The 12,978-nt window shown below is 36.2% G+C and overlaps 1 protein-coding gene across 4 annotated transcripts in view; it reads left to right on the top strand.

Annotated features, from left to right (window-relative positions):
- Nucleotides 1-12,978, top strand: part of HEPH (hephaestin) — a 97,623-nt gene that overhangs the window by 39,838 nt on the left and 44,807 nt on the right. For all 4 annotated transcript variants that reach the window (XM_074359027.1, XM_074359026.1, XM_074359025.1 and 1 more), the window contains exons 13-15: nt 267-480; nt 2,032-2,171; nt 2,961-3,092. In XM_074359027.1, coding sequence (XP_074215128.1) covers nt 267-480; nt 2,032-2,171; nt 2,961-3,092 — 486 coding nt within the window. The remainder of the gene's footprint in view (nt 1-266; nt 481-2,031; nt 2,172-2,960; nt 3,093-12,978) is intronic.

The raw sequence follows: 12,978 nt of genomic DNA, 5'->3' as shown, positions 1-12,978 counted from the left end.
GGGAAGCCCTTGGTAAACAGAAAGATTTTGGTCATCCCAGTGGCAAAGTTTAGTTTTAAACCCAGACAGTGTAGCTTTGGCACCAGAACTCTTAGCCTCTGTGCTCATTACTCTCAATAAACTTATAATAATCTTTTGTCTAATGTATAGAAGAATCTTATCTGAAGCTACACACTCTCTGCAATATGCCTATAGAGAAGCTGAAACTCCCCAAGCACTACACAGAGCTATTCTGATTCAAGTTTTGCTCTCTGTTCCTACCTTAGGGATATTTGAGATTTACTGCCAGGAAGGCAGCCATAGAGAAGCAGGGATGAGGGCAATCTATAATGTCTCCCAGTGTCCTGGTCACCAGGCCAACCCTCGTCAACACTACCAAGCTGCAAGAATCTACTACATCATGGCGGAAGAGGTGGAGTGGGACTATTGCCCTGACAGGAGCTGGGAACTGGAATGGCACAACCAGACTGAGAAGGACAGGTAAGTCTTCAGAAAAAAAGAGATCACACTTTCAGAGATTCTGGGTCATTTTACAGTTAAGGAGGATACTGAAATTCTGAGACAAAGAGGCACTTATCTAAAGTCACCTAATAAGATACCAACAGATGTAGAGCAGGGACTAGAACACAGGTAAGCTGGAACTCAGTGCTTCTTCTATGTTGCTATACTGTAGAGCTGAAGTAAAAGACCTTGCTCACACCCTCATGCTCTCAATCTTTGCCTCTTTTCCTCTGGTTAGCCAGAAGCACCTATATTAGGACTTAAAAGTTTTGGAGAGTTTACTAAAGGGACTGAATACCCCAAGTTCAGCTGCTCCTTGGCAAAATGTCATTAAGATAGAGGCTAAGCTATATAGCAGGAAAAGCCCAAAATAAGGTAGATAAAATAAGTTAGAATTTTATTTCTTGCTTGCATAATAGTATAGATATGAGTTGTTCAGGGTCAATAGGTAAACTAGTCACACATAATACTTACTTTCATCTCTGGAACTAACATGTATATTCCAGTTGCAGTGATTCCAAGCTATCAAGAAAGGGGGACAAAATCCAGGGCAAGCAGTACCATCTGTAAGGCAATGACCTGAAAATTGTATATATTACTTTCTCTCATACCCCATTATTCTGAACTTAATCATATGCCCATACTCAGCTGCAAGAAAGTCTAAGAAGTATAATCTCTGGTTAGGAAGTCACTTGCTCAGCTAAAACTTGAGTGATTCTATTATTAAAAAGGAAGGAGGGGAGAATGAAGACTAAGGTGCAGTTTAACAATTTCCACCATAGTTTATTTTTGGTGTTCTCACTACTCTTTGCCAATTATTTATGTTGGTTGTTGAAGGTTAAAGCCTTCCTAACTTGTTCTGCAATCTAGAAAAATTCCCTTCTCTGGGCCTTGGTTTACTCATCTTTAAAGTAATGTGGTATAGTCGAAAGAACTTGACCAGATTTGAACCCAAGTCCTGGCTCCTTTTCTGGCTGACAGTATCGATGAAGATAAGTCCTGTCACCTCTAGATCACTGAACTCCACTTCTAAGGCATACCTACCTCATCAGCCAATTGGTAATGTCAAATGATAAAACAAAAAGTAAAGCTCTTTATAAACAGGAAAACATTTCATAAGAAGAAATCTGTAAGATTTAATTTTCTTCCTATGTCTTCCCACCTCTTACCCTCCAGCAACAGAAGCAGTTAGTCCTTTTGTCAGGCCAATTCCATCTGTGACATCTTTAAGGCTGGTGCTAGATTCCAAGGCTTCTGATTATCATCCCGGTGTTCTTGCCATATTAGTCATACTATAAATTCCCATCTGGATGATGGCAAATAAGAGAATATAAATAGATATTGAAATCTGCCATCTTTAATTGCAGTTATACAGCCAATGCAGTGGACAATCTGACATGGGAAGGAATAGGTTCCCTCCTTCTTATATCTTTTATCTGTGATATGAGGCTAGGTCTGACGTGGCTTCCACATATCTGAAAATGAAGGGTTGAGGGCCAGGTGTTAATACCACTCTTTGGATTCCTCTAGTTATGGTCATATCTTCCTGAGCAACAGTGATGGACTCCTGGGTTCCAGATACAAGAAAGCTGTATTCAGGGAATACACTGATGGTACATTCAGGATCCCACAGCCAAGGACTGGAGCAGAGGAGCACTTGGGAATCTTAGGTAAGGGAATTCTACTTCCCTCCTAGTGTCTAGAAGCCTGTGCTGTTCCTAAGGAGGCTGTGTCATATCAGGAAGGCCTCTCCATTCCCCATTATCAGTTTTCAGTTTTTCCTTATAGCATGCTGGAACTATAGTCAAATTTTCTAAATCAACCATAAAAATAAGCAATCAAATGGGGTAGTTCATTAATTCTGCTGCAACCTGAACCAGGATTTCCAGGTCTCTGTATCTAGGGATCTGTGAGAGTGATTTTTTTTAATGCTAAAGTCAGGGGAACTTAGGAACATCAAAGCATAAGAAAAAAATGGTACAGGGAACCAGTATTACCCTTGCACCCCAGTTTAATTATTGCTGTAGTTTCTTCACTTTCATAGGGGCCAATGGGTTTCCTCATTCTTGTCCTTATGCAGAAGGGACCCACTGGCCCTTGAAGAGAACCCAGCAATTCTCTGTGCCAAACTCTCACTCCCTACCAACAATGACTCCACAGAGCCATGATTATCTAGAACCTTGGGCTATTATATAAAGAGAGCTGAGGTGGGAAAAGTGGGAGTAATTGGAGATGTAATCTTGTTGTTGAAATACCCTCATCCTGTTGGTAGCAGTATCAGTTCAAGGGCTTCTGAATTTGAAAATGGAGTCAATCATGACTTTCAGTTTTGGGACTCATTCTTGGGGCAAACCTTTAATTCTAGGGAGCTCCTATGTATGTACGTTTTAAAAAATTCTTTTAACATCCCTGTTTGACTATTCCACTAATGAGATTTTTTCTTCTTTTGCATATGTTAGGTCCACTTCTCAGAGGAGAGGTTGGTGATATTTTAACTGTGGTGTTCAAGAATAATGCTAGCCGCCCCTACTCTGTGCATGCCCATGGAGTGCTAGAATCTAGCACTGGCTGGCCACTGGCTGCTGAGCCTGGTGAGTAGGAACACTTACTGAAGGAAAAAAGATGTGAAGCACCTCTGTTTAAGCCCTCTGGCTTGTTCATTTAAAAAAATATATGATCTTAGAGAACAGAAATAGGAATATTAGCCAAGACTAAGCCACAGACATAATTTGTCTCTATGAACTACTAATTCTTTCAATCTCAGAACAGGCTATATGCCTTAGGTCTTTTGTTTCATCAAAAACATCCTCAACACTTGCCACATATGGAGTCTTATACCATCCTTATCCTGAATACAGGTTGAGCTTCTAACCCTCTCTAGATATGAAGTTAACCTTGGCTATCATCATGACTAGAAAGTGGCCTGTACCAGACCACAAAATGATCCTGAACCTCAGCCATATATAACGTTGTTGTCCCCTTAGGACAGACTAAATCTTAACCCCAGTCACATACTAATCTCCTAATACTAAATATAGGATTACCATAAACTTGACCACATTGTCTTCCATTCATTTATTCATTCATTGAATAAACAATTACTGGAACCCTAATGGGTACAGGAACAATGTTAGAAGTTATGGAAACAGTGGGAAATAATATCTGTTCCTACCCTTAAAAAACTGGGGCAATTATGAAATAGATATAAGTAAGGTAGTAATTTTAACACAGTGTTTGAAGTGCTAAATAGAGGTTTTATAAGTGTGCTATGGAGGTGTAGAATAGGTTACCTAATTTAATTTGGGATGGTCAAGGGTGCTTCCCCAGAGTAGGTAATGCCTTATCTGAGATCTAAATCAGTAGTTCTCAAACTTTAGTATGCATCAGAATCACCTGGAAGGCTTGTTAAACCATAGTTTGCTAGGATTACTCCCAGAGCCTCTGACTCAGTAAGTCTGGAATAGGGCTCAAGAATTTGCTCAAACAAGTTCCTAGGTGATTCTGACATTGCTGGATCAGGAACTACATTTTAAAAACCACTACTGTAAAGGATGAGAAAGAAGTATACAGGTAAAGGGATAGTATGGAAGAAAAGCAGAGAAAATGAAGCTCCAATTGTAGAAAATGCAATATGTAGTAAAAGAGAAGAAATTTGAAATTGAGGAAAGGGGATAGGTCCTAAAAAGACCAATTAAATAGAAAGAACAGAACTTGGTGATTAATTGGATATGGAAGGTGTTAAGGAGAAGGATCTTCAAATGATACCCACATATTTGGAGGAAAATTCTGAAATGAGTCCCAGACTTTTGGCATGGACAACCAAGTAAATAGTGATGTTATTCACCAATATAGGGAACATGGGAAGACGTTGATTTGGAATGGGGGACATTGAATGATGATAAGCTCACTTTTGAATTTCTTGAATTTGAGATGTCTGTAATACAACCAAATAGAGATCTCTAATAAATGTAAAGATCTGGAGCTCAAGAGAAAGGTATGATCTAAGGGGATAGATGTGAAAGTGATCAACATTTAAATAGTAATTGAAGGCAAAGGAATACAGTCACTGTGGAAGAGTATACTCAGTGAGACAGTAGCAATCCTAGAATAAGACCCTGAAGAAAAACAATTTTTAAGGGAAGTACTAATTGAAGAGTAAACAAGAGAAAAACTGAGCAAGATGTTAGAAGGAAAACCAGGATAAGACAGCATCAAAAATATTAAAAAGAAGAACATTTCAAGAATGAAGTGACCAACATGTTCCGCTTCCTCTGAGATGTTAAATAAGATAAGAACATAAAATTTTCCATTGGATACAGCAACAAATGAATGACTGGTGCATTTAATAAATTGATGGGAAAAGAAGCCAGGTTATTATGGACTAAAGAGTAATTGGGAGGTGTGGGAGTGGAAATAGTAAGTGTGCTTTAATTTTAAGACTTAAGTACAGCAATTTCAAGTGATGAGATAGTCTGGGGTTTGACCAAGGGCTAAAGTAAAGTGGTGGTGAAGGATACTGGAATTAAGGAGATCAAGGGACTGATAGGCTAGAGTGTTGGATGAGTCATCCATATAGATTTTAAAGTCATTCAGCAGAGTGGTGGAGATTGGGGTGGAAAGGAAAACGGTGATCCAAGTACTAAAAATCATCAATAAATGACTAAAAGGAGAAAAGGGATACATTGGAAGCAGGGAAACAAGGGGTAAGAAGTTTGTTGTAATAATCCATAGAAGTGATAATAACTTTAACAAAAGTGGTAGGCAATGAGGATTAATAGAATTAGATGGGTTTTGAAAGATGTTAGTAGATAATGAATAAGACATGATGATTGTACAGATGTTAGGGGATAAGGGAGGTATTGGAATTAAGGATAACAAATCAATTTCTGGATTAAACACCTGGATGGTGGTACCACTCACAAAAGATAAAAAAAGTAGGGGGTGTTTTTGTTTGTTTGTTTGTTTAGGGGTGAAGATATTAAGTTTATTTTTAAATGTCTTGAATATGAGACACCTGTAAGGCATCCAGGTGGAAATGAGAACACATATAAGTATATGAAGTTATACTCAGTTTGAGTATAGTTCTGTAGTTTGGAAGAGACATTTGGAATAGATGTAGAGATTTAACAGTCACCAGTAACTACAATAGATGATAATCTAGTTCATTATCATATATGAGATCACCTGGTGAGATAGTGTATAGAGTGACAATAATATTGAGCTGAGAATGGAACTTTGTAAAATACCATTATTTAAGAGGAGGTGATTGACCTTAAATAATTTATAGATTTAAAGCAACTCTAATTAAAATCACAATTGAACATGATTTTACTTAAATGAAGTGATTGTATATAATGTTCATTTGGAAGCATAAAGAACACCTGGACAAGAAGAGCCAAGAAATGCTTTTAAAAGATTAATGAGAAGAATGGACCTAGAGAATATTATACTTAGTGAAGTATAGTTATCAAAGGTGAAAGAGAGTGAGGAAGAGACAAATTATGAATATTACATTAACAGATAAAAACTACCATGCATAAAATAGATAAGCAACAGGTATTTACTGTGTTAACATGGAGATTTATATTCAATATTTTGTAATAATCTATAATGGAATATAATCAGAAAAAAACTGAATCACTGTACTATACACCTGAAACTAACACAGTATTGTAAATCAACTGTACTTCAATTAAAAAAAAAAAAAACATTGAGAAGACTAGCACAACCCACTACTATAAAGGTACAATAATTAAAGCATCATGATACTTTAAAAAAAAATTCATTGTACAATATAAAAATCTCTGAAACAGACCCAAAGTTCTATTTTACTTTTTTTCCTTTCTCAATTTATTAAGTAGAATTATTACACTGACTGCATGTACACATTAGATTGCATGTAAATACATATATGCAGTATACTGCACATTTCTTTTAGTTTACATATATGTACTGATCATTGTCTCTAAGAACAGATTAGAGGTTTAGCTTTTTAAACTTACATAGTTATCAAAGGAATAAAGCCAACTACAAAATAAGAATCAACAGAATGTGGTAATCCAATCATAAAGGACAGTCAAATGTGCTTACACATATTCAAGAAACCAATCATCTTAGTTATAAGTAGTAAGTAATTCATTTGTGTCCTTATTATTATTGTAATTATTATTTTTTTAGATTCCTTTTATAAATGTTGTCATATGGCATTTTTCTTTCTCTTTTTGGCCCACTTCACTTAGAATGACAATCTTTGGGTCCATCCATATTGCTGTAAATGGCGTTATTTCATTATTTTTTATGGCTGAGTAGTGTTCCACTGTATATATGTATCACATCTTCTTTATCCAGTCATCTGTTGATGGACATTTGGGTTGTTTCCATGTCTTGGCTATTGTAAATAGTGCTGCTATGAACATTGGGGTGCATGTGTCTTTTTGAATTTTATTTTTCTCCGGATATATGCCCAAGAATAGGATTGCTGGGTCACATGGTAAGTCTATTTTCACTTTTTCAAGGTAACTCCATACTGTTCTCCATAGTGGCTGCACCAGTCTACGTTCCCACCAAAAGTGTAGGAGGATTCCCTTTTCTCCACACGCTCCCCATCATCTATCATTTGTTGACTTTTAAATGATGGCCATTCAAATTGGTGTAAGGTGATATATCATTGTAGTTTTGATCTGCATTTCTCTGAAAATTAGCGATGCTGAACATTTTTTTCATGTGCTTATTGGCCATTTGTATGTCTTCATTGGAGAATTGCTTGTTTAGGTCTTCTGCCCATTTTTGGATTGGGTTGTTTGTTTCTTTCATATTAAGATGTATGAGCTGTTTGTATATTTTGGAAATTAGCCCCTTGTCAGTCACATCATTTGCAAATATTTTCTCCCATTCTGTAGGTTGTCTTTTCCTTTTGTTGATGGTATCCTTAGCTGTGCAAAAGCTTTTAAGTTTAATTAGATCCCATTTGTTTATTTTTGCTTTTATTTCCATTACTCTCAGAGCTGGTTCAAAAAATGTATTGCTGTAATATATGTCTGCGAGTGTTCTGCCTATTTTTCCTCTAGAATTTTTATAGTATCTGGCTTTACATTTATGTCTTTAATCCATTTTGAATTTATTTTTGTACACGGTGTTAGAGAATGTTCTAATTTCAGTCTTCTACAGGTAGCTGTCCAGTTTTCCCAGCGCCACTTATTGAAGAGACTGTCTTTTCTCCATTGTATATTCTTGCCTCCTTTGTCGTATATTAATTGACCATACATGTGTGGGTTTTTCTGGACTTTCTATCCTTTTCCGTTGATCTATGTGTCTGTATTTGTGCCAGTACCATACTGTTTTGATTATTGTAACTTTGTAGTATAGCCTGAAGACAGGGAACATGATTCCCCCAGCTCTATTTTTCTTTTTCAAGATTGTCTTGGCTATTCTTTTGTGTTTCCATACAAATTTTAACATTTTTTTGTTCCAGCTCTGTGAAGAATGTGGTTGTAATTTGATAGGGACTGCACTGAATCTGTAAATTGCCTTGGGCAGTATGGCCATTTTAACAATATTGATTCTTCCAATCCAGGAACAAGGCATTTGTTTCCATTTCTTTATGTCATCTTCAGTTTCCTTCATCAGTGTCTTACAGTTTTCAGCATACAGGTCTCTTGCCTCTTGGGTAGATTTACTCCTAGATATTTTATTCTTTTTGGAATGATGGTAAATGGTATTGTTTCCTTAATTTCCCTTTCTGCTATTTCATTTTTAGTGTATAGAAGTGCAGCTGATTTCTCTATATTAATTTTGTATCTTGCAACTTTACCACATTCATTGATGAGTTCTAGTAATTTTCTGGTCACTTCTCTAGGGTTTTCTATGTATAGTATCCTGCCACCTACAAACAGTGACAGTTTTACTTCTTCATTTCCAATTTGGATTCCTTTTGTTTCTTTTTCTTCTCTGATTGTTATGGCTAAGACTTCAAAACTACGTTGAATAAAAGTGGTGAGAGTGGGCATCCTTGTCTTGTTCCTGATCTTAGAAGGAATGCTTACAGCTTTTCCCTATTAAGTATGATGTTAGCTGTGTGTTTGTCATATATGGCCCTTATTATGTTGAGGTATGTTTGGTCTATGCCCACTTTCTGGAGAGTTTTGATCATAAAATGATGTTGAATTTTATCAAAAGCTTTTTCTACGTCTATTGAGAGTATCATATGGTTTTTATTCTTCAATTTCTTAATGTGGTGTATAATGTTGATTGATTTGCATATATTGAAAAATCCCTGCATCTCTGGGATTAATCCCACTTGACCATGTTATATGATCCTTTTAATGCATTGTTGGAGTTCATTTGCTAGTATTTTGTTGAGGACTTTTGCATCTAAATTCATGAGTGATATTGGCCTGTAATTTTCTTTTTTGTGATATCCTTGTCTGGTTTTGGTATCAGGATGATGATGGCTTCATAGAATGAGCTTGGAAGTGTTCCTTCCTTTGCAATTTTTTGAAATAGTTTCAGAAGGATAGGTGTTAATTCTTCTTTAAATGTTTGGTAGAATTCACCTGTGAAGCCATCTGGTCCTGGACTTTTGTTTGTTGGGAGGTTTTTAATTACTGATCCAATTTCAGTACTGGTAATTGGTCTGTTCATATTGTCTATTTCTTCCTGGTTTAGTCTTGGTAAATTGTACCTTTCTAAGAAATTGTCCATTTCTTCTGTGTCATCATTTTTGTTGGCATATAGCTGCTCATAGAATCCTCTTATGATCCCATGTATTTCTGTTATCAATTGTAACTTCTTTTTCATTTCTGATTTTATTAATTTGGGCCCTCTTCCTTTTTTTCTTGATAAGTCTGACTGAAAGCTTATCAATTTTGTTTATCTTTTCAAAGAACCAGTTTTAGTTTCATTGATTTTTCTTTTTTTAGTCTCTATTTCATTTATTTCTGCTCTAATCTTTATGATTTTTTTTCTTCTACTGACTTTGGGGCTTGTTTGTTCTTCCTCCAGCTGCTTTAGATGTAAGGTTAGGTTGTTTACTTGAGATTTTTCTTATTTCTTGAGGTAGGTTTGTATTGCTATAAACTTCCCTCTGAGAACTACTTTTGCTGCATCCCAGAGGTTTTGGATTGTTGTGTTTTCATTTTTATTTGTCTCAAAGTATTTTTTGACTTCCTGGTTCCTCTTTGATTTCTTCCATGATTCACTGGTTGTGTAGTAGCATATTGTTTAGCTTCCACATGTTTGCAGTTTTTTTTTTAAATTGATTTCTAACCTAATAGCATTGTGGTCTAAAAAGATGCTTGGTACGATTTCAGTTTTCTTAAATTTGCTGAGGGTAGATTTGTGGACCAGCATGTGGTTGATTCTGGAGAATGTTCCATGTGCACCTGAGAAAAATGTGTATTTTGTTTTGGGATGGAATACTCTATAGATATCAGTTAGGTCCATCTGGTCTAATGTGTTATTTAGGGCCTGTATTTCCTTATTGATTTTCTGTCTGGATGGCCTGTCCATTGGTGTAAGTGGGGTGTAAGGTTCCCCATTATAATTGTGTTATTGTCAATTTCTCATTTTATGTCTATTAAAATTTCCTTATATATTGAGGTGCTCCTATTTTGGGTGCAAATGTATTTACAATTGTTATATTTTCTTCTTGGATTGATCCTTTAAGCATTATGTAGTGCCCTTCTTTCTCTCTCGTAAAAGTCTTTATTTTAAAATCTATTTTCTCAGATATAAACTTTTCTACTACAGCTTTCTTTTGGTTTCCGTCTACATGGGATATCTTTTTCCATTCCCTTACTTTCAACCTGTATGTGTCTCTAGCTCTGAAATGAGTCTCTTGTAGACAGCATATATATGGGTCTCATTTTTTCTATCCATTCAGCCAGTCTATGTCTTTTGATTGGAGCATTTAATCCATTTACATTTAAGGTAATTATTGATAGGTGTATTCTTAAACTGCCATTTTTGTTAAATGTTTTGAGTTGGTTTTTGTAGGTCTTTTGTTTTCTTTTTCTTTTTTTTAACATTTTTAATTGATTTATAATCATTTTACAATGTTGTGTCAAATTCCAGTGTTCAGCACAATTTTTCAGTCATTCATGGACATATACACACTCATTGTCACATTTTTTTCTTTGTGAGATATCATAACATTTTGTGTATATTTCCCTGTGCTATACAGTGTAATCTTGTTTATCTATTCTACAGTTTTGAAATCCCAGTCTATCCCTTCCCACCCTCCACCCCCCTGGTAACCACAAGTCTGTATTCTCTGTCTGTGAGTCTATTTCTGTCCTGTATTTACACTTTGTTTTTGTTTGTTTGTTTGTTTTTGTTTTTGTTTTTTAGATTCCACATATGAGCGATCTCATATGGTATTTTTCTTTCTCTTTCTGGCTTACTTCACTTAGAATGACATTCTCCAGGAGCATCCATGTTGCTGCAAATGGCATTATGTTGTCGGTTTTTATGGCTGAGTAGTATTCCATTGTATAAATATACCACCACTTCTTTATCCAGTCACCTGTTGATGGACATTTAGGCTGTTTCCATGTTTTGGCTATTGTAAATAGTGCTGCTATGAACATTGCGGTGCAGGTGTCATCCTGAAATAGATTTCCTTCTGGATACAAGCCCAGGAGTGGGATTCCTGGGTCATATGGTAAGTCTATTCCTAGTCTTTTGAGGAATCTCCACACTGTCTTCCATAGTGGCTGCACCAAACTGCCTTCCCACCAACAGTGTAGGAGGGTTCCCCTTTCTCCACAGCCTCTCCAGCATTTGTCATTTGTGGATTTTTGAATGACGGCCATTCTGACTGGTGTGAGGTGATACCTCATTGTAGTTTTGATTTGCATTTCTCTGATAATTAGTGATATTGAGCAGTTTTTCATGTGCTTATTGATCATTTGTATGTCTTCCTTGGATAACTGATTGTTTAGGTCTTCTGCCCATTTTTGGATTGGGTTGTTTATTTTTTTCTTATTGAGTCGTATGAGCTGCTTATATATTCTGGAGATCAAGCCTTTGTCGGTTTCACTTGCAAAAATTTTCTCCCAATCCATAGGTTTTCTTGTTGTTTTACTTCCGGTTTCCTTTGCTGTGCAGAAGCTTGTAAGTTTCATTAGGTCCCATTTGTTTATTCTTGCTTTTATTTCTTCTAGGAGAAAATTTTTGAAATGTATGTCAGATAATGTTTTTCCTGTGTTTTCCTATAGGAGATTTATTGTATCTTTTCTTATGTTTAAGTCTTTGATCCATTTTGAGTTGATTTTTGTATATGGTGTAAGGGAGTGTTCTAGCTTCATTGTTTTACATGCTGCTGTCCAGTTTTCCCATCACCATTTGCTGAAGAGACTGTCTTTATTCCATTGTATATTCTTGCCTCCTTTGTCGAAGATGAGCTGACCAAAAGTCTGTGGGTTCATTTCTGGGCTCTCTATTCTGTTCCATTGGTCTATATGTCTGTTTTGGTACCAATACCATGCTGTCTTGATGACTGTAGCTCTATAGTATTGTCTGAAGTCTTGGAGAGTTATTCCTCCAGCCTCTTTCTTTCTCTTCAGTAATGCTTTGGCAATTCTAGGTCTTTGATGGTTCCATATAAATTTTATTATGATTTGTTCTAGGTCTGTGAAATATGTCCTGGGTAATTGGATAGGGATTGCATTAAATCTGTAGATTGCCTTGGGCAGTGTGACCATTTTAACAATATTGATTCTTCCAATCCGAGAGCATGGAATATCTTTCCATGTTTTAAAGTCTTCTTTAATTTCCTTCATCAATGGTTTATAGTTTTCTGTGTATAATTCTTTCACCTCCTTGGTTAGATTTATTCCCAGATATTTTATTATTTTGGGTGCTATTTTAAAGGGAATTGTTTCTTTACTTTCTTCTTCTGTTGATTTATCGTTAGTGTAGAGAAATGCAACTGATTTTTGAACGTTAATTTTGTAACCTGCTACCTTGCTGAATTCTTCAATCAGCTCTCGAAGCTTTTGTGTGGACCTTTTAGGGTTTTCTATATATAGTAACATGTCATCAGCATATAATGACACTTTTACCTCTTCTTTTCCAATTTGGATCCCTTTTATTTCTTTCTCTTGCCTGACTGCTGTGGCTAGGACTTCCAGGACTATGTTGAATAGGAGTGGTGATAGTGGGCACCAGCCCGCCCACAGCAGAGGAGAGCTGCCCCTGACCCAGTGCTAGGAGGAGGTGCAATCTGCTTTTTTTTTTCTTTTTCTTCTTTTGTTCTCTTTCCTTGTGCTTTGATGACTAGAGAAGTTCCTTTAATATTTCTTGTAAAGCTGGTTTGGAGGTGCTGAATTCTTTTAGCTTTTGTTTATCTGTGAAGCTTTTGTTGTCTCCATCAAGTCTAAATGAGAGCCTTGCTGGATAGAGTATTCTTGGCTGTAAGTTTTTCCTTTTTAACACATTAAATATATCATGCCACTCCCTTCTGGCCTGAAGGGTTTC

This window comes from Camelus bactrianus, chromosome X (assembly GCF_048773025.1).
Source record: "Camelus bactrianus isolate YW-2024 breed Bactrian camel chromosome X, ASM4877302v1, whole genome shotgun sequence".
NCBI classification, from domain to species: domain Eukaryota; kingdom Metazoa; phylum Chordata; class Mammalia; order Artiodactyla; family Camelidae; genus Camelus; species Camelus bactrianus.
Note: the sequence above shows the minus strand (reverse complement) of the source record. Positions and strands in the feature narration are given on the sequence as shown.